Source organism: Odocoileus virginianus, chromosome 8 (assembly GCF_023699985.2).
Source record: "Odocoileus virginianus isolate 20LAN1187 ecotype Illinois chromosome 8, Ovbor_1.2, whole genome shotgun sequence".
NCBI lineage: Eukaryota > Metazoa > Chordata > Mammalia > Artiodactyla > Cervidae > Odocoileus > Odocoileus virginianus.
In genome coordinates this window covers 62698237-62723678 of record NC_069681.1, presented here as the reverse complement: position 1 = coordinate 62723678, position 25442 = coordinate 62698237, and the positions used below count along the sequence as shown (strand labels likewise).

General features: G+C 33.7%; 1 protein-coding gene across 1 annotated transcript in view; it reads right to left on the bottom strand.

Moving 5' to 3' along the window:
* KLHL1 (kelch like family member 1) overlaps positions 1-25442 on the bottom strand; it is a 489854-nt gene that overhangs the window by 272343 nt on the left and 192069 nt on the right. The window contains exon 3 of the mRNA XM_070471593.1: positions 10391-10527. Coding sequence (XP_070327694.1) covers positions 10391-10527 — 137 coding nt within the window. The remainder of the gene's footprint in view (positions 1-10390; positions 10528-25442) is intronic.

Here is a 25442-nt window from a genome sequence, read left to right as displayed (position 1 = left end):
TCACAGAAATATCTTTTTTGATCCTATATATGTATACATATAAACAAAAATAAACAAATGGGATCTAATGAAATGTAAAAGTTTTCCCAAAGCAAAGAAAATCATAAACAAAACAGGACAACCCTCAATGGGGGGAAAACACACACACACACACACACACACACACACAAATTGCAAACAAAGAAATGAGCAAGGGGTTAATTTCTAAAATATGCATAGAGCTCATGCAGCTCAACATGAAAAGAGCAACTGAATCAAAAAATGCACAGAAGATTTAAGTAGACATTTCTCCAAAGAAGACATACAGAGGGTCTCATTTAACTATTTTAGTTTGAAGTCATTTTGTTAAATAGAAAATTTAAATTAAATAAGTATAAGAAACAATGTTTGTACTTCAGGTTTAAATGTTTAATTTAATTTGATTAATAAAATAATCTGCCCCAAAATTCAAAAAATCATATTGTATAAAACATGTCCATTTATCATAGACTACATTGCCCAGAAAAACTTATAATAATTAATGACATATATTTCAAAGTATTGCTACACTTCATGGGCATGAATGCATAAAGAATAAAAATGTTACATATTAACTAAATGTAAAGTGATCTTTTGGAGTATCCCATGGACAGATGAGCTTGGTGGGCTATAGTCCATCAGGTTGCAGGGAGTTGGATACAGCTGAAGTAACTAACATACATGCACAAAGTCTAAATTTTTTTCAGTATTTTTTTTTTTCTATTCTGCATTAACATTTCTCCAAAGAAGAAAAGATGGAGTTGGGACATGCATCAGACATGCATCAGACAGATTGATATGAACACCATCTGGATAGTGTTTTCTCTGGTTGCGGAATACAAAGGGAGCTCAGAGGTAGCAACAATGTGCCTGAGAAGAGAGTTTAAGCACACAGTCTACAGGGTCAGAGATAAGATGCTCCTTTGGAATATCTTGAGCAGGCGATCTACTTTATGGCTGAAACTTGTTTTTCTTATGGGAAGCCCTTACCATCTTTTATCTGAACAATACAAAGCATTTAAAATTAAGGTGCTGCAGGAGTTGCTTGTATATTTTTGAGATTAATCCTTTGTCTGTTGCTTCATTTGCTATTATTTTCTCCCAATCTGAGGGCTGTCTTTTCACCTGGCTTATAGATTCCTTTGTTGTGCAAAAGCTTTTAAGTTTCATTAGGCCCTGTTTGTTTATTTTTGCTTTTATTTCCAATATTCTGTTTACAGTATTCCATTACAATATACTAATACATATATATGGAATTTAGAAAGATGGTAATGATAACCCTATATGCAAAACAGAAAAAGAGACACAGATGTACAGAGCAGACTTTTGAACTCTGTGGGAGAAGGCGAGGGTGGGATGTTCTGAGAAAACAGCATCGAAACATGTATATTATCTATGGTGAAACAGATCACCAGCCCAGGTTGGATGCATAAGACAAGTGCTCAGGCTTGGTGCACTGGGAAGACCCAGAGGGATCGGGTAGAGAGGGAGGTAGGAGGGGGGATCGGGATGGGGAATACATGTAAATCCACGGCTCATTCATGTCAATGTATGACAAAAACCATTACAATATTGTAAAGTAATTAGCCTCCAACTAATAAAAATAAATAAAAAAAATTAAGGTGCTTAGGGTTCTCATTATAAATTTCTTTTTTCAAGCATGAAAAGGAAGTAACTCCTCATAAAGATGGTGAACCATACACAATTGTAATTTATGGAAATTTGAAGAAGGGTGCAGTAGTTGGAGTTGTTTTGTTTCCTTGTTTTTGTTCCTTTATTGCTTTTAATTGTGTTTAGTTGTTTTTAGATGCAGTCTACAAAGAGTAACAGTATTTCAAATTTAAATGCAAGGTATTGAGCCATTGTCAAAATTCAACTAAAGGAGTATTTTATAAGATATGTATTATTTAGAAACATATGAAGTTGGTGTTACAGTTTTCCCAGTTGCAAAATAAACCTGAATATCATGAGAAATAACTGAGATGTTTATGAAACATCCTAAAATAGTAAATATTAAACATGTGCAGTATTTTTTAAAATAATCCTTCTTATTTAGTTAAAATAATAAAACAAAGTTATACCTTAAATTGCAAAATTCTGAAAGTTAAGTCTTAGCCTATCCTGTTCAAGGCTTAGGATATTTTAAATAGTGCTAAATAAACAATCACAGTTTCTCATTGGAGTGGCATCTACATGCTTTCTCAAGTATGCATATCTACATGCTTATAAATCATATACATACTTATTAAAACATGTATTAGTTTCAGGTATACAGCTAAGTAATTCAGTTATCCTGTATATGTATCTATTCTTTTGCAAATTGTTTTCCTATTTATGTTGCTATATAATATTGAGTTCCCTGTGCTATGAAGTAAGTCTTTGTTGGCTATCCATTTTAAATATGGCAGTATGTACATGTCAATAACCCTCCTCAAAAAAAAAAAATTTTTTGTATATTATGCCAGTTGATACTAGGTCAGTGGAAGTTCACATTTTCACACTATGTGGAAATTATATAAGTACATATAAACAACATTCCCTTTCATATTAATCAGACATAGTGTTCAGTTACTTTAGATCCAGTAAAAAAAAAAAAAAAAATGTATGACATGTCATTGGGAAAACTAGATTGTGGTTTTACATCTGTGCTGTTTTGTTGACCTCTGGATTATGGTGTTTATATTTCTGAATCTGACAGTAAAATTTGATTATCCATTTCAGAATGTTGCTTTGTGGATCAGATAAGATAATGAATGTAGTACATGATATAAACACACCTCAAATATATAAGGTAGCAAAATTGCAAGTCAGTGGGCTAAATAAAACATGTAGCACTAAAAATGTACACAAAATCATATATATTAAATATAAATCATAGTGTATACTAAAGCATATAATAAATTGGATTAAAAAGTTATAAATGTTTGATGATAAAGTGATTATTCCCTCCCCTGTTCTCAGCCTTTGTATTCTTTTTTAATGACAGATTATGCAAAATATTTGAAAAAACTTATAAAACATTTGAAAAAACATCATGAACAGTCATCATAATTGAGTGCTTGCAATATGCTAAGTGTTATGATAAACCTATTTAATTTTATTAGTTTATTTGTTTCTTAAAAAATTCCTCTCAGACATCATCATTTTCCCCTTCTTCTAGTTATTTTAAGACTCTATGAAGTTAAGTAATTTGACTAATATCCTTAACTGTACAATGGGGGAGACCAAAGGCTATAATCTAAATTTTTAAGGGTGGTAAACAATGGGTAGTGCTAATTAGAATAAATGCCCAACAATCTGAATGAACATTGGATTGCCCACATCATGATGAATCCTGGTTGAAATGGCCCTAGGTAAAGACAAGCTCAGTTATTTGTGATATTAAATTCAACATATTACACTGTATGGAGTCACTGCCCTTCAAATACAACAGAATCAAGTGTACAAATATTTGGGTATTAGAGTGAAGGTAAAAGAATTCTGAGAAAAATTTAACCAAACATAATGTTAATGGTATAAGAAACATAGCATGGACAGTATCCAGTTGGTATAGTGGCTTATGACTCAGTTCATACCTTCCCAATATCCAAAGAAGAGGAAAATGTAGAGAATTATAAGATTGAGAACAACAATAAAAATCAAAACAGGTATTTTTAAAGAAAAACAAAGCTGATTACAAGATGAGACCTGAGAGATTTCCCCTATTTGGAGACTCAGAAATTAAATGTGAGTTACCGTGCAGAAGAGACAAAACCTGTCCTGTCTGGCTGGTAAATGTTAAGTTTCATATTGCCTTTTCATTTTTAGTCTGTTTATGGAATCCCATAGCATAAAGTAAATGCAAATTTCAATAATAACAACCAAAATTACATGATATTTATAAACTATACATCATTTAAAATTATCTATTTGATACAATAATGTTCTCCCAATTAATTTCGTATTATTTAGTGTTGCATGAATGCACAGGTGCGCACACACACACGCACACACACACACACACATATAAAATTTCCTGGCAAAATAGTGAAAAGTTAGGAGTATGATGGCAATACACAACTGATTTATTTTGTTATTTTTACTTTTTTCTTACTGATTTGTATAGGTTATTTCAACATCCTATGATAAATATTCTCAATATTTTTAATTAATTGGTAATAGTAATATATAAAACCAGTCTTTTAAGGCTCAATTTCTTAAATTGAGAAGATAATTTTCTCATCTAGCAAAAGCCATAAGTTTAAAAATAATATTGTGTTTGCATATTCATACCACTTAAATTAAACCAGTAATAAAAATAAGACAACAATTTACTTTTAATTACCATAAAAATTCTGAAGGGAATTTAGAATATTCTTCCCAGGCTGTGTATATTGATGTATATCTTTTAATATTAGGGCAGAGCATTAAACTTGTTAGTTCCTGTGTTTGTGTATTTTCATACTGTTCATGGTATTTTATTCAAATGTTTGGCACTATGCAGAAACTTACCATTCCTTAGCTTGTACTAAGACTTTAATTAACTTCAATGGCACACAAACCTTTTTATGTTGTTGTCTTTTAAGGAAGTTAACTCTTCAGTATGATTAAAATTTTGCCATTTGGCAGTTTAATTTTCTACCTCTCTTTTTAATACCACTGCTAGATGGACAGTTTCCTTTATTTAAACCTTGTCCTTATCAATTCTCTACAGGACCTGACACTTTGTTAGTAACCCTGCAATCCCATCACCTATATTTGTTCAAACTTTATTTTCTTATGCATCAATGAACACAGTATATTTTCAAGTATGTCAGGATAATAAGGACTTTGTAAGAGATGAACTGGAAGGATATTTCTATCAGTCTGATGGCAACTTTAAACTACAGTGAATCCCAAAGCATCCTTTTCAAATATATTAAATTTCCTCTTTCATTTTCACAATGTGATCATCTATTTTTGGCTAAAATTGATATTCACACAATCAGTAAGTAGCCTTCAAAATTTGCCTTACACCATTCTCTAATGAAGAAACACTAGGCTGTGTATATCAAAAGTATGTTTATAGAAAAAATTAGCTATTTGAAACTCAAAATTGGAAAGACCCTTAAAAGGTAGAGAATGTGTTTAATTCAGCATATTGTCTTCCAGAGCCCATCATAAGGCATGGCACATAGTGGGCTTTATAGTAAAACTTCAGAGGCATTCAGTTATTCCCAAGGCAAGAACTGTCAGGCATTCATGTGCTGAAGCTGTCTGGTATCAGGGGTTCCTGCAGGGAAACACCACTAGGTTGGGAGGAAGCATGACTCAAGCCTGCAGTGAGCCTTTGTCTAGTATCATGGGAGGGGATTTAAGCTACATAAACTATTGTGAGGGCAAGATAGTCACTAACTAACACTCTACAAAAGGATATTGGTTCAGTAGAGATAATACCATTCAATTTGTGCTCTGACATTTTACTCTAGCAGTAGATTCAACAGCTGACTATGGATTTTGTTAAGTTACTTTAGCTCACTAACTGGGTTGCAGTAATAAATTTAGAGTCTATAAAGAATTGGAAAAAAATAAAAAAGCTGTCCCTTAATATTTAGCTTCCCAGGTGATGCTAGTGGTGAAGAAGTCTCCTGCTAGTGCAAGAGACATAAGAGACTTGGGTTCTGATCCCTGGATGGGGAAGATCCCCTGGAGGAGGGCATGGCAACCCACTCCAGTATTTTTGCATTGAAAATTCCTTGGCCAGAGGAGCCTAGCAGGCTACAGTCCATGGGTTGGCAGAGTTGGACACAACTGAAGTGACTTATCATGCTTGCATGCATCCCTTAATTTTAATTCAAAAGAGACCAACAAATTTCTGATCTATGTTATGATGATTTTGTCAATGCTTAAGATAGCAAACATGTAATCCTCCAAAAAATTGTTTTTCATGCCTCTGCTTTGTATCACATTCTTAGCTATAGAAAAACATTAATTAGTGAAATTCATAATACTCAAGAAAGAATTTCTGAAGTTCTGTAGATCTCTATGTTTCTAAATAATTTGAAAGTAGGATAATGAGAAAATGTAAACATATGTTTTCTTCTCTGATCCCATTCTTTGGAAGACATTCTATACAATAGTTTCAGAACAGCCCTGACTTCATTATCCCAAATCATAGGCTTTACTGTAGATTAAACAAATAATACCCCAGATCTCTTTTCTAGATGAGTACAATTATAGAATAAAAGCTCCATTACATGAGGGAACATGTTTAAAAATTTTTTTTCTTAAGTTCATTTGATGCTATACAACTGAGAATTCCAGTAAGTGGATGGTGATACATAGACCTTACCAGTTTCAAGAACAAAAGTAAAGAGCTGCTTCACTCCAATAAATCAATGAATTACCAAACTTGTTTAAAGGTTTATGTCATTTTAGCATTTCAAATTATGTTTCATTTCGTAGTCCCTAGTGTGACCATCTTCAGACAACAAGTGCTCAAATAATTTTAACCAAGTTATTGTTTGATTTTGAAAAACTTATATATCATTAGCTTGTAGAATTACACACTTTCTGCACTTAATATTCAAACTTTAAACTTAAGACACTGCTTTAAGGCATTTATAACATACACAATTACTAAATAGTCTTTTGTTGTGTAAAAATGACTAAGGTCATACTCATATTTCCTAATTTAAAAAAAGATGAATAAAATTCAATAGAAAGTTTTAAAAAGAAGAAATCAAATTTAATCAAGAATTTAGAAAGGCAATAGGAACTCTCTTGTTAGATATACAATTATTTCTAACATCGGAATAAATTTCATTTCCTTTTTATTCCTGAACTATTATAGATGTAAAAAAAAATAAAAAGACCTTATAGTGACTTGTATTTTAAGTAGCTAGTTTTGACACTGCAATAATTAGTTGTTATTTTTATACCTTTACCCTTCATATTTTCACGAGCATTTTCTTTAATGTTGTCAACACAAAGACTTTATTGGCTTCTTCAGTCTATCTTACATATTGCTAGTATTAACCTTTATATTATTGTATATTTTTCCTTTAGAAGAAATTCTGATTTCATTTGAGCTATTATCCAGCAGTCATTTATTTATCCAGGTTACTCTTTCCAATCACTAGGGGAAAAAAAAAATCTCTAAATATTTGCTTTGGTTCTTAATGAAACACTACCACACTCCTGATCCCATTCCTTCTCATAATTTGATGGAGTAGGAAAAAAAAAAATGTAAATAGAAGAATATCTCCTACTTCTTACAAATTTTACCACATGAATTATTTAAAGAATGCCTCCTCTTTGTTCAAGTCAAAAATTATTGAACTCTATAATCATTGAAGCTTATCTCAGTTAACTCTTCCAAGGAAGTTTACCTATTCACTCAAATTTTTAATGAGATTATAAAAATAGCTATACATGGTTCTTTCAAACCTAAAAGACTCTCCAGACCTCAAGGAAATTTTATCTGTTTCAATCATTTTAAAGTACTCTTACCCATCTCTACTGGATGCAGAACTAGACAGCTAATAGTTAACTGTCAATTTTTGTGACAGTTGAACCTCCTTAGTTTCTCTGAGGCTACCCAAACTTCAGAATTCAAGAAAATATTACCAATCAGATGACCCTTTAAGGATCTCACTGCCTATTCATTCTTTCTCCTTTTCTGAGATGTGTTTATTTTTAGCCTTCTACAAAGGAAAGCCTTAGAGATCAGCTAGTTGGCTAGCTAAATAGACACATACAGAAATACCTCTTAGTCTTTCTTTTCTGTATCATTGCTTACTTGATTTCTACTGTTGTTATAATTTCTTACATTGTATATATATTTAAAAAAAGGTCCATACTTTCTATTGTAGCTAATCCCCAATATTGTGCAATATTATGATGCAAATCATTTACTCATCTAGCACATTTCTATAGCAACTGGAAATTTATCAACCATGAGGTAGGTGTGTATATTTTAATATGAGCAAAGGCCAGAGTGGCAGAGATAACCAAAAGGCAGCTTTGTATCTGCTCTGCCCTCTACAAAGCAGAGCCAAATCTGGGTCATTACATTTAGCAGGAAGCTTTGAAATACCTTCCAACTTTCTGTTTTACAATGATAAGTGTCTTTTGACCTAGTTTTTTGCTCGAGGAATGCAAGGCTGCCAAGAAGCCACAGAGCCTTTAAGTGTTGGATCTATGTCTTTATGTTCCTAGAAAGATTCCTAAAATGCTAGCTTCTTGGTTCTTCTCTTTCTAGGAAACAGTAGTGTGATTATGTTATTTATCTCTTGTTTGGAAAGTCAGCAATCTTTCATATCGTTATATCAAGCTGCTTACAATTTGAAATCAAACAAGATGGTCTTAAAGTCCCCTCAATTTCACTAAAATTTAGACCGGTTACTTCTTGACTTGAGGCCTTTGATCTCCCTTTTCTTGGAGCATTTGCTTTAGAAAACTTGTAATTATAAATCTTCCTCTACCTCTTTGAGATGCAAATTATTAAAAAGAAAGAAAAAACTGGGCTTCTTGCCAATTATACAACAGGAAGATTTTTCTCAAGGACCTGAAAACCATCTCTTTGAAAAGCCAACATCAAGGGAAATAGCACTTGTATATCTCTATTTTTGTGGAATGGAAAGAGTAGAATTTGAGTGGGCACCTTGCTTCAAGTTGTGAAACTACCTTCCATCATAAAGAAGAGAAAGTTTATTTTTCCTCTAGGTAAAGCCAATAAGCAATGGCCTATGTTTTCTTTTACTCCAGCACTTAAAAATACTCCACTAACCCTTTGTTTCAGCAAAATTAAGACTGAATTCTGATCTCTCTCCCCTGTTGCAACAGCCTTGAAAACAGATGTGCTTACCTGATTAACTTCGTCCACTGCAATATTTGCTTTGACAAAATGTAATTTAAAAGTTACTCAGGCTGGAAAATGTTTAAGTCTTTCCATCACATTGCTGCCTTGAGATTCAAGTACCCAGAACATGTGTATTTTTCTTTCCAAAGAGGTTTATTTTACCAAGTATAACATTAATGTAGTAAACTTCTCTCTGTGAGAAGCTAAATTCTCCAAGAGAACAGATTCCTACTAGTTCCATAGCGTCTGCTTCTAGTGGCTAATCTTCACAATGTAGTGGTTTATTGACTAAATTGTGTGTGACTCTTTTGCAGCACCATGGATTGTAGCCTGCCAGGCTTTTCTGTCCATGGGATTTCCCATGTAATACTGGAGTGGGTTGCCATTTCCTTCTTTGGGGATTTTCCTGACCCAGAGATCAAATTCATATTGCTGGTGAATTCTTTGCCACTGAGCCACCAGGAAACTCTGATCTTCACAATGCCATCTCATTTCCCTGTAACCAGAAGTACTGCAAAAAACACAGCTCCTTAAATTAGGATCTTGCTGATTTGGTAATCAGGCTCTAACTTCTCTTTCTTTCTTCATTTCCCACTGTGATCAAGAGTTAGGGCAAAAGGAACTACTTGTCACCTCTAAAAATATTACACCAATCCATACTATTTGCCTTTGCTTCTATCACAAGATTTGAGTATAATGTGTCCCCTTCTCTTACTAACCTTGAAAGTTATTAGAATGTTTTAAACAAATGTGAGTCATAATAATGCTCTGAATAGCAGGTTTCATGCCCTCTGATTTCCTCTTAACATCTGGAATTCTATCATATTTATCCCTTGTATAACTTTTTACCTCCACTTGGACTGTGAGCTTCTGGAGGACAAAGACATGGTTTATTCATTAGTTTATTCTCCAGAGACACAGCTAATACTTGTACATTGAGTAGCATTCAACATTTATTTGCTAAATTGGCAAAATTGTTTGTGCTGAATATAATATGGTGCAAAGGCCAACAAAAGAACATAATAGATCAGAAAAAATTAAAAAAAATGCTTAAAAAAGTAGCCATTTTAACAATTTTAAGTGCCTTAGTTTTCCTTTTTAAGCTGTTTATCAAGTCCACATTAAATTGTCTATGAAGGTTTTAATATTGAAATAAACATGTTACAAGGATAAAATAATTATTTGAACCCATCATTTCCTAAAAGAAAGAAAATTATAGTTTTTCTTCCCAATGCTCTGTTTGAACATAAGCAAACTCATATTTAATAATTAATAATCTCTTTCTTGTCTTCCAAACTCATTCCATTGACTATTATTATAAACCAGTTTAAATTATTTTTGGAAGAGAGTAGAGTATTTATATATAATTTACATTGGTGATTTCGCTGACAAAGGAAAATGTGGTCTGATTTTTCTCTGTTAGTGTCTCAACTGAAAAAAAAAAAAAAGGCTGATACGAGCTAAGCAGTTATCTTTTTTAGCTTTAAAGCATATATTAAAATTGTAAAATTCACAAGATACTAGCATAAAATTATAATCCTTTTACTGTACCTGTATATGCAAACTGGACAAGGTCCCAGAGGGCATTGGGGTCTATGCCTTCCATCTTGATCTCCTCTTGCTTGGCTTCACAAACATCACTTGTAAACATGGCAGCAAAATAGTCGGAGACTGAGCTCAGAACAAGCCTGAAAGAGTCACAGGATCTTATTTAGGCCATGAATGTATCAACAAGAATGCAATGAAGGACACTACCTGTCTATCCATCCATCCATCCACCTATCATCCATCCATTATGTATATATACATACTTATACACCTATCTATCTATCTATCTATCTATCTATCTATCTATCTATCTATCTAGTTATTGCCTTGTGAAGTGTACTTTAAAAAACTGATTTAGAAAATTCTGCTCCAACCTTTGGTCACAGAGTATTGTCTTACATTTTCTTCTATATTTTTTAATATATATATTTTTTCAAATTTAAGTCACTCATCCTTTTGGATAGGATTCCAGTTTTATTTTTCTCTACATACTCATCCATGTTCCATGAAACTGCTAAAGAATTTTATTTGTCCCAGTGAATTAATGGTGCCAACTATATTTCAAATTCGAGTCCTGAATGTACTGTGATCTGTCACTGACTATTTTTTTTCTTCTTATTTTCCTGTCCTGTGCTAAAAAATACATTTTAGAAAAAAAAAGTCATGATTCTAAATAATCTTTATAAGCAGTGAAACAAATCCTCCCTTTTTATTTTTACTTTCATTTAACTCTTAGTGGAGTTTTATTCTTCGTATGAAATTTAATACAAGCTCTTCCAATAACTTAAATGGAATTTTAATTAAAATGCATTGAATTTCTGATTTAATGGGGGATAGTTCATATGTTTGTTACTAAAGTAATCCAATACAAGAGTATAAAATATCTCTCCATGTATTCAGAATATCTTGTCTGCTTTTAATTCAAATTTATTTTTTTTCTAAAATTATCTTGTGTATTCTTTTTTGATTCTTACATAATTTAGAGTTTTGTTAGTATTATGAATAACAACTTTAAAAAGTTACCTTTTTGGTGATTTTTGTTGATGTAGGATTCATTAGTTGAAACTTTCATGGATCTATCTTTTGTCTGGCATATTTGCTGAATTAGCTTAATAGTCTTTCTGATTTAAGTACTTTGTCTCCTAGGCAGATGATTAAATCATCTGCTAAGAATCTTGTTTTGACCACTTCCTGTCCATCCTCCATTACTCCTTTCACTGTGCCTTTCTTTCAGGTTCATATAAGACCTCAATGCTGTGTTAAACATAGTCATGTTGGGAGAGAAAATTTGGGTTACTTTCTCTCTTAAACAAGTCATATCTAGACTCTTCCTGTAAGATGCTTGCTATAATTTTATTGTATGAGCTTTGCCAAGTAAGGAAAACCCCTTTAATTTTTAGCTCTGCCAAACAGATTTATAATATGTAGATGTTAACATCCATAAAATGTATTTCTTTTTCTGAGTCAAAATTATCATTAGGATTTTTCTATTTAAAGTCATTAGAAAATAACCTGCTATTTTCTTTTCTTGTTTTTCCCTATTTGACTCTTTAATTAAGATTATACTAGTCTTGTAAAATGAATTGGAAACTTAAAATCTTCTAAATTATGTATAGTAACTTATGGAAGAAAGTAAATAATTTTTCTTTTAAAATGTTTCAGAGCTTACTTGAATAAAATCTTTGTTGACCTATTTTGGGAAAAGGTGACATATTAGTCCAATTTCAGTGATTAAATTAGCTACAAGCCTTTTTTATATATTCTTTTTTTCTTCATTAAGGTTTCCATTTCTCAAGAATTAGCCCATTTTATCCCCAGCTCCTTGGGGCTTCCCTGGTAGCTCAACTGATAAAGAATCTGTCTGTAATGCAGGAATCCATGATTCAATCCCTGGATCGAGAAGATGCCCTGGAGAAGAGAGAGGATTCCCACTTCAGTATTCTTGAGCCCCTGGGGGCTTAGATGGTAAAAAAATCGGCTTGCAGTGTGGGAGACCTGAGTTTGATCCATGGGTTGGGATGATCTCCTGGACAAGGAAATGGCAACCAACTTTAGCATTCTTGCCTGGAGAATCCCATTGACAGAGGAGGCTGGCAGGCTACAGTCCGTGGGGTCGCAGAGTCAGACACAACTGAAAGACCAAGCACACACCCAGTTTCCAAAATTTACTAATGTTTATTGTTAAAAAATGATATTCAGGTTTTATTCTACCTTTCTACTCAACTATATTTGCTTTCAATTTGCTCCATTTAGTCTTTTTGGTTTATGTACTTATTTATTAATGTATTTTATTTCATCTCATTCATTTATATTTTAACTGCCTCTTTTTTATTGCATGCATATGTGATTTTTTTTTAAGTTATTGTTTTTAACTAGGGGTCAGAACTTTCTCTACAAAGAGTCAGTTACAAAGCAGTTTAGGTATTACATTCTCTGGGGCTTCCCTGGTGACTCAGTGGTAAGAATCCACCTGCCAATGCAGGAGACACAGATTCAGTCCTTGAGTTGGGAAGACACCCTGGAGAAGGAAATGGCAACCTACTTGAGGTTTTTGCCTGGAAAATTCCATGAACAGAGGAGCCCAGTGGGCTACAGTCCTTGGAATCACACAAGAGTCAAACGGAATTTAGCATCTCAGTTGCCCACAATATATACTATCACAATTTCCTTTAAGAAAATTCAATCAGTGGAAAATGTGAAAATAAATTTTAGTTCATGGTCCATACAAAGCCTACCTGCATGTCAGATGTGGCCTCTGCACTTAAGTTTGCTGACTCTGTTTAGAGATTACACACTAATTTTTAACTAGTAAAAGTCTACTGTCTAATAAAATTGCCCTGTTAGGTTGGTGCAAAAGTAATTGTGGTTTTGCATTGTTGAACTTTGCTGTTTGACACTGAAATGCATGCTTAAATAAATGTGGTTATGTTATACATCATTTTAATGTGTATCTCTCACTTTATTATTATTATTATTATTGCTAATGTCTTATTCTTGTTTTTTTTTTTTTAATTTTATATTTATTTTAGACTATGGAAATGATGTCAGACAAAAAGCAAATTCCAGACTTTTTTTTTTTAATTTAAGTTCAATATGGCTCATAAAGCAGTAGAGACAACTTGCAACATCAATAATGCATTTGGCCCAGGAACTACTATTGAACATACAGTGCAGTGGTGGTTCAAGAAGTTTTGTGAAGGAGTTGAGAGCCTTGACAATGAGAAGTGTAGTGGCTGGTCATTGGAAGTTGACAGTGATCAACTTGGGAGCCATCATCAAGACTGATCCTCTTACAACTACATGAGAAGTTGCCAAAGAACTCAGCATCGATCATTCTATGGTTATTTGACATTTGAAACAAATTGGAAAGGTGAAAAAACTTGATTAGAGGGTGCCTTATGAGTTGGTCCAAAGGGGAAAAAAAAAAAAAAAAAACTTTGCTTTGAAATGCTGTTTTCTCTTATTCTGTGCAATAACAATGATCATTTCTTGATTGGATTGTGACGTGAGTTGAAAAGTTAATTATATTATGATAACCAGCTCAGTGATTGGACTGAGTGAAAGTGTTAGCTGTTCACTTGAGTCCTACTCTTTGCAGTCCCATAGACTATAACCTGCCAGGTTCCTCTGTCCATAGAATTATCTAGGCAAGAACACTGCAGTGGGGAGTCATTCCCTTCTCAGGGAATCTTCCCTACCCAGGGACTGAACCCAGTTCTCCTGCACTACAGGCAGATTCTTGACCATTTGAGCCACTTCGGATTCCCTGGTTAGACTAATAAGAAGCTCCAAAGCACTTCCCAAAGTCAAACTTGCACCAAAAAAAAAAAAAAAAAAAAAAGTCATAGTCACTGTTTGCTGCTGGTCTGATCCACTACAGCTTTCTGAATCCTAGTGAAACTATTACATCTGAGAAGTATGCTCAGCAAATCGATGATATGCACTGAAAACTGCAATGCCTACAGCAGGCATTGGTTAACAAAGAGGGCCCGATTCTTCTGCATAACAATGCCTGACCACATGTCTCACAACCAAGCTTTAAAGTTGAAGAAATTGAGCTAGAAAGTTTTGCCCCTCATCAGCCATATTCGTCTGACCTCTCTCACCAATCAACTACCATTTCTACAAGCATCTGGACAACTTTTTGCATGTAAAATGCTTCCACAACCAGCAGGAGGCAGAAAATACTTTCCAAGGGTCTGGGGAATCCTGAAGCATGGATTTTTTTTTTTTTTTTTTCCATTTATTTTATTAGTTGGAGGCTAATTACTTTACGATATTGTAGTGGTTTTTGTCATACATTGACATGAACCAGCCATGGATTTACATGTATTTCCCATCCCAATCCCCCCTCCCACCTCTGTCTCCACCCAATTCCTCTGGGTCTTCCCAGTGCACCAGGCCCGAGCACTTGTCTCATGAAGCATGGATTTTTACCCTACAGGAATAAACAAACTTGTTTCTCATTGGCAAATATATGTTGATTGTAAATGGTTCCTATTTTGATAAATAAAGATGTGTTTAAGCCTAGTTATATTGATTTAGCATTCCTTGCATTTACTTTTGTACCAACCTAATGCTTCATGAACATTGCATAATTTTTCTTACTCCTATTCCTTCCTTTTCTCTTGCTCAGTCAAGAATCATTTTAAAGAATATATGAAAGTTAAAGTGAAAGTCACTCAGTTATGTCTGACTCTTTGTGACCCCATTGGACTGTACAATTCATGGAATTCACCAGGCCAGAATACCGGGGTGGGTAGCCTTTCCCTTCTCCAGGGGATCTTCCCAACCCAGGGATTGAACCCAGGTCTCCTGCATTGCAGGTGGATTCTTTATCAGCTGAGCCACAGGGGAAGGCCAAGAAAACTGGAGTGGGTAGCCTGTCCCTTCTCCAGTTGATCTTCCCAACCCAAGAATCGAACTGGGGTCTCCTGAACTGTAGGTAGATTCTTTACCAACTGACCTATCAGGGAGCCCAAAGAATATATGTGTGAAAGTAAAAACAATTTTGTTCTAAAGAAAGATAAAGATACTGAAGGGTATCAATACCCTTCAAGTGAAAGAAGCTTCTTTAGTATTTCTCGTAAAGCACCGTCTGACGATAATAAATTCTGTCAGTTTTCATTTGTATAAAAAAATCTTAACTTAGCTGCATTGAGAATATAAAGTTATTTCACTTAATATAGAATTCTAGATTGAGAGAATATTTTTTTTTGAGCTAGAAAACTAATAGTCTGTCATGATCAAGACTCCATTGTTTCTAATAAAAGTGGTTTTTCATTCTTATAATTGTTTCCCTGTCTTACTATGCCCTTTATCTCTAAATGTTTTAGTTTTTCTCAGTTTATTTTAGGATTTAGAGTTGGCCTATTATGGCTTAAGTTACATAGATGTGGTTACTTTCTCATTCTTCTTACCATTTTCTGAGCTTCCTGGAGAGGTAGATGAAATTTTTCATCAAATTTATAAAATTATCTGCTTACTGTATCTCATTTTTTCACCCAATTCTTCTTCTAACTCTTTTTTGGACTTTAATTCTGTGTATGTTCCAATAATTGAGAGTACCTTACAAGTTGTTGAGTAAGCTCAGTTTACACTCAATTTTTCTTTTGCTTTGTGTTTTATTGCAGAAGACTTCTAGTGAGTCAACATTTTTTCCAAATCTCTGTTAATATCAACTTGCATTATTTATCATATTCATATTTTTCTATAAATATTTTAAATTATCTTTCATAGTTGCTTTAATGGCCTTATTTCCAGGTTAAGTTGACTGATTTTGCTCTTGACCATAGATTTACATTCTCCAGCCTTTCTCCCATGTACTGTTAGTCTCAGTTGTAAAATGGACATTGTGATCAACTCACACCATTAAAATAAAAGTAGAAGCTAAAAAGATAATAGTACTTCAGTTTTTAGTTATTTTTAATTTTTATTGTTTTGTCACAACTTTTTGATAGCTTTAAAAACATGCAGCTATTTCAATTTTCTGATGATTTATTGTTGTTTTAATGACTGTTAAGATTTTTTATGCTTTAAAATCCTAAGTAGGAATACATTTTAAGATGAATGAGTAGAATATTTGACAATGTGTTCTGATTTTAAATGAATAGAGAATTATTAAAAAAAAAATTGAAAACTGAATTATAGTTAAGATGTGTGTTTTAAACAGCTGTCTGAATTATTCCTGAAGCTCTTTTCTGTTTAAAGTAGATTAAAATTAGTGGTATCAGTATAACTTTATGATTTATAGTGTTTATGATTCATAAATTTATGACTTTTTTCAACTGAAAAAAACCTTCAGTATATACATCATGAATTTAGGGATGTGATTCATGATTGTAACTGTTAATATTAATAGCCTAACTGGTAACATGTTAGAAATATTTAAAGTTACCAGTTTGCTACATATTTAAATGGACAGTTAGTACCTAAACATGTCAACTTTTTATATTCCCATAGGTGACAAAATAATTAAGATACAGATAGCTTTAAATATTTGTTATACAATGATTAGATAAATCAATGTTAATCGGTTTTATCAAATGAAGTAAATATAACTGAATACCAAAGTAAATTATCATAAACCACAGATATATATATGTGTGTGTGTACATATATCTATCTATATATATATAGATAGATATTTCCTGAAGCATAAGAAATATACTGACATAAAGTTAGCCAGTTAACCAGTTTAACTTTAAATATATAAGGGCTTTATTTGCAACCAGGCAACATTACATGGAAAATGTTACAAAACCTACAGAACTCTATCGTAAATAATTATATGAAATCTTCTCCATCAGCTATAAAATACAAAATACTGCTAACTCAGTAAGAGAAATACAGAAAAGTTTATACTGCATTTAGATTTAGTGACACATAAAATTTGAATTAGATGTTAAAAAAGGAATGCAATGCAAAAGAAAGTAATATCTTCATAGGTGAGTATATAGCTTCTATTAATGCAAGAGAAGCAGGAGCAAAAACTGCATAAATAAGTGAATGCCTGAAGTCACTCTGGAAAAATCTCTTATTAAGGTCACTAGAAATTTATTTCCTTATAAAACTATTAAACCTGTCTAAGTCCTACTCCATGTTACTGTGGAGTTTGACACTGTGGACTTCCCACCCCTTCTCTAAATCCCATTTTAGCTAATCAGTGCAGACTTCCTTAGCTCGGTTTTCCTCAAATTCTTTGACTTCTCTTACTCTTATTTCTTGACCCTTTCACTGCCTCCAAGTTTTTTTTCTTGGGTCTCTAAATTTTGGCCTTAATGCTCACTGTTTCAGAACCATGTGTGAGCATGGCCTTAATTATAACATTTATTGCGGTTTTAATCTAGCATCTTATCTAGAATGCCTATAGAAACTGCTCACCAGATATCCCAGTAACATTCTGGTATGCCCTCAACTAACCTCAGAGAATTCACTGGGAGGGCTCTTTTATTTTTACTTCCCTGATTCTACTTGGTGCATCAGCAATATATTGAATTTTCACAGTATTACGAAGTCATCTCTTATGTCCTCTGGCTTTGTTGCCTGTATAAATATGACACGAGATCCATCTTTCCTCTTGAATGGAGCTGTATGGTTGCTGTGCCCAGACCCCTTTTATGAGGTGCACCTATGTCTCCAGCGCAGGGACAGTGACACCTAAGTGCTCCCGGAGACCAGTTGCACTTGTTCTTACAGAAGCTGCCTCACCCCACGTGCTCCAGCTAGTCTCACCTCATCTCCCAAATTCTACAACCTTCCCAACTCTCAGTGAGTGGGTCCAAAAATGATGACTAATGGAACCAAGGTGTGAAGTCTGTCCCTTTTCCTCAGGGTATGACTAACAGTTAAAGATGAAACGACAGACCTGCTGAGACCACATCCTGGATTTGCTCCTTCTTCTGCCCTATCCTGCTCTTCTTCTGAAAATGCTCTATAAATAAACTCTGCACACCTGAATGCCAGTCTCCACTCTGTATATAAAGATCCTGACTAAGGACACTGTTCAAAGTATTTCTCAATTCATTTCTTTTTCAATGTTTACATAGTCCTCATTTCATGCCTGGATTAAGTATAACAGCTTCCTGGGAGAGTAGCTAGTTTTTGCTCTGCGGATCTTTTGTACATTTTCTAAACCTGTACCATTTTTCAGAGCTGTCTTTGTAAATTATGCTAAGCAGACTATTGTAGTCATTAAAGCATTACTTCTAAAGCCAGACAGCCTGGGTTTGAATTTATTTCCACCACGTTGAAATGCATAATTTGGGTGAATTCTTAATTTCTCCATTTTCTATTCTATGAGAGAAAAAGTGGAAAAATACTTTTCTTCCTTTTCAGGACAAAAGTGGGTTAGTATATGAGATGTACTTCAAATAGGGCTTGGCAGATTAGCAATAGAGTGAGTGTTAACTAGTATTATTGGAAATGAAAGTGTTGGTGTCTCAGTAGTGTCTGACTCTTTGCGATTCTATGTAGCCCACCAGGCTCCTCTATCCAAGGGATTTTCCAGGCAAGAATACTGGAGTGTGTTGCCATTTCCTTTGCCAGGGTATCTTACCTACCCAGGGATTGAAACTGGGTCTCCCACATTGTAGGCAGGGTTTTAACCATCAAAGCCTCCAGGGAAGCTATTAATATATTATTATTACTATTTATTTGATTAGCTCAGCTGGTAAACAATCCACCTGCAATGCAGGGGACCCCAGTTTGGTTCCTGGGTGGGGAAGATCCCCTGGTGAAGGGATAGGCTACCCATAACAGTATTCTTGGGCTTCCCTTGTGATTCAGTTGGTAAAGAACCCACCTACAATGTGGGAGTCCTGGGTTTGATCGCCGGGTGGGGAAGATCCCCTGGAGGAGGGCATGCCAACCCACTCCAGTCTTCTTGCCTGGAAAACCCCCATGGACGAGAAGACTGGTAGGTTACAGCCCATGAGGTCTCAAAGAATCAGATACGATTGAATGACTAAGCACAGCATTGACTTGATTATGTTACTCCCCTATTCAAGAACCTATGTGAACTTTTAATTGTCCACATAATTTCAGATGTAAACCCCTCTACCAGATATCATGGTTCATCATAATCACATTTGCCTTAATTTTATAGCTTACTTTCTGTATTGGTCCACATTAGCTAAGCTGGTACATCATAATTTTCAAAACTGCAAATTCTTTACTTCTCTATTTTATATACTATTCTATCTAAAATAGCATATTTGTTCTCTTTCATTAGGCTGATCTCAATCTCTCCTAAAAAAAAGCTTTTATAATACTCTCATATAATACTCATTTCTTTCATTGTCTCTTGTATTTGGAATCAAAGCCATATATTTCAATTGTAGTTATTTACAAACACAAGGACATTGTCCTATGGGTTATTTTTTCCTCTTCAAGATAGTTGGAAGCTTCACAAGGGAAACAAGCATGTTTTATAATTCTTTTGCATCACCAGCAGGGCATAGACCAATGCTATAATATGTTTGATAAACATCTGTTTTAATTAATGCAAGGAAAGATGCTTCACTGATTGCTGTATATTCATAGTAGGAATAAAGAGGATATTTAAATGACATCTAAACAATGGTGAAAAAAACAAAAGCTGTCAGCTTCTTTTATCTCCCCTAGCTTAGTTTTGTTGAGATATTGTTGATATGTGCTGTGCTTAATCTCAGTCATGTCTGACTCTTTGTGACCGCATGGACTGCAGCCTGCCAGGCTCCTCTGTCCATGGGAATTCTCCAGGCAAAAATACTGGAGTGGGTTGCCATGCCCTCCTCCAGGAGATCTTCCCAACCCAGGGATCGAACCCAGGTCTCTCGCATTGGAGGCAGATTCTTTACCATCTGAGCTGCCAGGGAAGCTCAAGAATACTGGAGTGGGTAGCCTATCCCTTCTCTAGAGAATCTTCCCAACCCAGGAATCAAACCAGATTCTCTTGCGTTGTAGGTGGCTTCTTTACCAGCTGAGCTACTTGTGAAGCCCACTGTTGATATATAATGTGTGAATGTGATACATATATATATATATATATATATATATATATATACTGTGAAAGGATTACCATAATACTTTTATAATTGCTATATTCTATTGATGAATTGATACTTTTATAACTGTATAGTGACCATTGTCTCTTGTTACAATTTTTGGCTTAAAGTCTATTCTGTCTGAAATAACCATAGCTACTGTGATCTCTTTTTATTTTTTTTTGCTTGGAATAACCTTTTCTATCCCTTTACTTTGAGACTATGTGTGTTCTTAAAGCTGAGTCTCTTGTAGACAGAATATAACTGGGTCTCAGTTTTTAAGTCATTCAGCCACTCTATGCCTTTGTGTTAAAGAATTTAATCCAATTATATTTAGAATAATTACTGATAGGTAAGGATTTATAATGGCATTGTATTGTTTTCTGACTGTTTTGCTGATTCCTTGTTTCTTCCTTTCTTTTTTGCTATCTTTTCTTGGGGATTGATGATTTTATAGTGTTATGCTTTGACTCCTTTCTTTTTTACTTTTGTGTATCTGTTGTAAGTTTGCTTTATGATTACCATGAAATTTACATAAAATATTCTATAAAAATAAGTCTATAGGGGGAATCCGGATGGGGAATACATGTAACTCCAGGGCTGATTCATGTCAATGTATGACAAGACCCACTACAATATTGTAAAATAATTAGCCTCCAACTAATAAAAATAAATGAAAAAAAAAAGTCTATTTTGTGCTGATAACTTAATTTCAATCTCATACAAATACTCTGACCTTTTACTTCCACTTTCCCATCCCCCCATATTTTGTTTTGATGTCACAATTCATCTGCTGTTACACTGTGTATTCATTAGCTAATTATTGTAGCTATAGTTATTTTGAACACGTTTGTCCTCTAACATATATATTACAGTGATTACTACACCAGCATATTGCAGTATTGGATTATTCTTGTGGCTGGCGTAGCAGTAGCGTAAGCTTGGAACTTGGAACCACCAGAGTCTGCTTGTAAGGTGAAAACTTCTGGGCCAGTCTGAGGGTTTGTTCTGCCAGAGCAAGTTTCTGTTGAAGAGACAGCAGACAGCCTGGATCCAAGGGAAAGTGAAAGTGAAAGTCGCTCAGTGGTATCCAACTTTTCACATCCCCATGGACTATACAATCCTTGGAATTCTCCAGGCCAGAATACTGGAGTGTGTGGCCTTTCCCTTTTCCAGGGGATCTTCCCAACACATGGAGAAGGAAATGGCAACCCACTGCAGTACTCTTGCCTGGAGAATCCCACGGATGGAGGAGCCTGGTAGGCTACAGTCCATGGGGTTGCAAAGAGTTGGACACGACTGAGCGACTTCACTTTCACTTTTCCCAACACAGGTATCGAACTCGTGTCTCCCGCATTGCAGGAGAATTCTTTACTAGTTGAGCCACAAGGGAAGCCCGGATCCATGGGAACCAGCTTAAATTTTGGATCCACAGGAGCAAGCCTGGCACTAGACCTGGCGGCACAAGGGGGTGGCCTGGCACTGGGAAGGATAAAAGCCTGGATCTCTGGTATTGGCCTGCTCAGGCCAACCAGAAGCCTGGGTTCAAGGAACCCAGTCTGGGTTGAGGGGCCTCATAGGCATCCTGTGTCCACAGGAGCACTTCCGGAGCCTAGTGCAATGGGAGCTGCCTAGAGTTACCGAAGCCAGCAGGCACTGGGATTTTTTTTTTTCCCCTTCTGAAGTTTGTACAGAACTATTATAATTTATTCTGCTCCCATCAAAAAATATCTATAAACTAACTTTCCATCAGTAGAGACAAACATTACTGTTTGCCTACTCTTGAGTATTAATATCTAAGTTACTTATGAAAGTATATTTCTAAATATAGCAATTCCTACTTTTAGCCTCAACTATTTCCATAATACTAGTGTTCAGTAAAGAATGTTAGAGTAATAAATATATTGGTTTTCTTTTCCATTTATTTTTATTAGTTGGAGGGATTATTGAAATAAATAAATACACTGTCAAAGTGCTAGTCACTCAGTTGGCTCCTACTGTTTCCAACCCTTGAACTGTAACTGCCAGGCTCCTCTGTCCATGGAATTCTCCAGGCAAGGATACTGGAGTGGGTTGCCATTCCCTTCTCCAGGGTATTCTCCCAACCCAGGGATCGAACCTGGGTCTCCCACATTTTGGTAGATTTTTTACTGTCTAAGCCACTAGGGAAGCCCCTGCAGGAAAATGAAAATAGAATAGGTTGCTTCCTGAGATACCCAATGATTTGGTCTATAGAGCAAGATCCTTTCTTCTCTATCATATATCAATTTATTTTTCACTTAAGAATTTATTTGATCTTGAAATGTTCATACTAGGAAGTTTAAAGCATATATATGTTTATACATTAAAAATAATTCCAGTGCCTCCTTTATTGTGCCTAGGAGCCTTACTTCCCAAGAACAAAGATTGTTGACAGTATGTTTTAGATTCTTCCACACTTTTTCTATGCACATAAAATTAAAAGTACAGGAACTTAATTGTTTAAGATTTTCTCATTTATTTATATACAAGGCACTTATTCTTAATAGTGGCTAAAGGGAGAAAAAAACTTTCAAAAGCTTAAGCATATTTCATTATATACTTGTATGTCATGAGAGAGTAAGCCATGAAAACTCCTTAATTCTTTTACTATTGAAAGTTTGACTGTCTAAATTATTAATATTGATCTTGCTAGTCTAATTTTCAGCATCTGACATACCTAATTATAGACAGCCTACCTAAGAAAAATCCCTATATTTAGAATTTGGAGTTTTACCTTCAAATGTTTTGTTTTGGTAGTTGCTAACCAATTAATCTGGACTATTTATAAGAAGTCTGTATTTCAGAATTTCTTTGAGAAACTAAAGCACAGATAAAATCAAGATTTTTATTATTTTTAATTCTGAAAATATATTAATGATTATCTTAAATACTGTTAGCCTTTCAGAGCTAATCTACTTAAAAATATGCCTAACAATAATCTAAATATACCTATAAAGACATGGCATTTCATTAATAAATAGTTGTGACTTACATCAGGTTAAATGTATATATGCCATCACATAAGCTAATGATTTTATGGGAAGTCAGTAATGGTCATAATCTGTTAACTTAAATGGGAATTGATTTGAAAGTTTCAAATGACAAGATAATTAATATGAAAGAAAACACACATGATCTTTGTAAATGACTATGACATTTAACTTGCAATGCCTTTTCAGGCAGAATAGGAGATCTTAATGCAAATTGTTTCTGTTTCTATTATTTGAACTTACCTTCTTAGTTCCATATTATTCACTGCTAATGACTAAGACATCATATATATTTTGTCCAAAGGCAATATTCAACTGTGCTAATCAAAATATAACAGTATAACTTAAAAATCCATTCAATTGTTACTATTACTAAGATTATTACTTTTTAAAGCAGAGGTCTAATTTTGCATTAATTTTAGTCATTTTGTTTTGCAAAAGTATAAACAAGGAGGTGCAATATACTTGTAATGATTAAAAACAGTTCTTGCCTTTTTCAAGCTTCCCATAAATATTTTCTCACATATTTGTTAATATATGTTTAACTTAGATATCTACTTGCTGAAAGGTTAGTACTAAAATTTTAAACCACAGAGTGAGAAAATATAAATCCTAATTTAAATAACTTTAGTGAATAGGGTAAAATTTTCTTATATTAAGAAAAATGTAGATAACTGACAATAATATATCTAATTTCATATCTGCTAAACATATATTTAAATGTTTAGAATATTATTTATAGAAATAATATATTGCTAAAATATATTATCCAGTAATCTAAACCAATAAACAAACTATGTTTTAGTCATATTTGTTACAAAATAAATGCATAATTTACCAAATTATTTATAAAATAATATTAACAATCTAGATAAAAAGAATAATACAGAAAACAATAGAATATAGTTAGTATGGGGGAATTCCTCAATATACTGGTTAAAATTGCTTCAAATGAGAAATACTAAATTAATATCAAGAAAAGTCTGTAAAATAAGATTATTAAAATTATATAAAGCTCTGTCTTAAAAAATTAATGAGAATTTAATCTGTCAACATACTTTTGAGGTGACTCCCTCTGTCTTCTTGAACAAATATATATATATATATATATTCTCGGCCTTTTGGCTAAGATCAAGTATAGTATATATACACATATATATACATAATATATATATACATATATTAAACTAGTGAGTAATTTAAATAAAATAATGAAATTAAAATCACTTGTTAACAGAATTTTTATCTAGATGTTATTTAGATGGTAGGTTAGAATAATCTACATATTTGTCACACATATTGCAACACTCTCTCAATAATAATGATAATACAATTGTTCTATTGGTAATGATAATGCAATTTCATAGAAGTGCTCACAAAATAAGTGCGAATATTGTATTTTTGGAGAAGGAAATGGCAACCGACTCCAGTATTCTTGCCTGGAGAAGTCCATGGACAGAGGACCCTGGCAAGCTTCAGTCCTTGGGGTTACAAAGAATTGGACATGATTTACTGACTATCACTACTGTATTATTAGAATTGCTGTCATAGTTAGTTGATGAATTGAACCCCATAAGATCTAGATGAATTATTTAAGGTCAAATGTTCTTTCTTATGCATTTTTAGTGTATTTGTTTAAATGCAATGTCCACGATTTAACATTTTTATCAGAATAGAAATATAGCCTTATATTTTGGAATTCTTTTAATAGTTTGCACTTAGGTGCATATATATTATCTAGATAATGCAATGTAAGTTTAAAAATATGGCAAAGAGAGGTACATTGAAAATATTTATTTTATGAAGTTTATTGTTTTCTATTTATTCATCAGTATTAACGGTATCAAATGGCATACATCAAGGTAGCCTAAGGCAATTTGTCCATATATTCAACTATTTAAAATAATTAGTATCAAAAATTAAATTAAAATTCTTTTTTCATTAAAATTTCAAAAAAAATAAATAGAAAAATTGAGGAAAAATTCAACATCAAATTTAATGAATTTTCAGAAATAAACT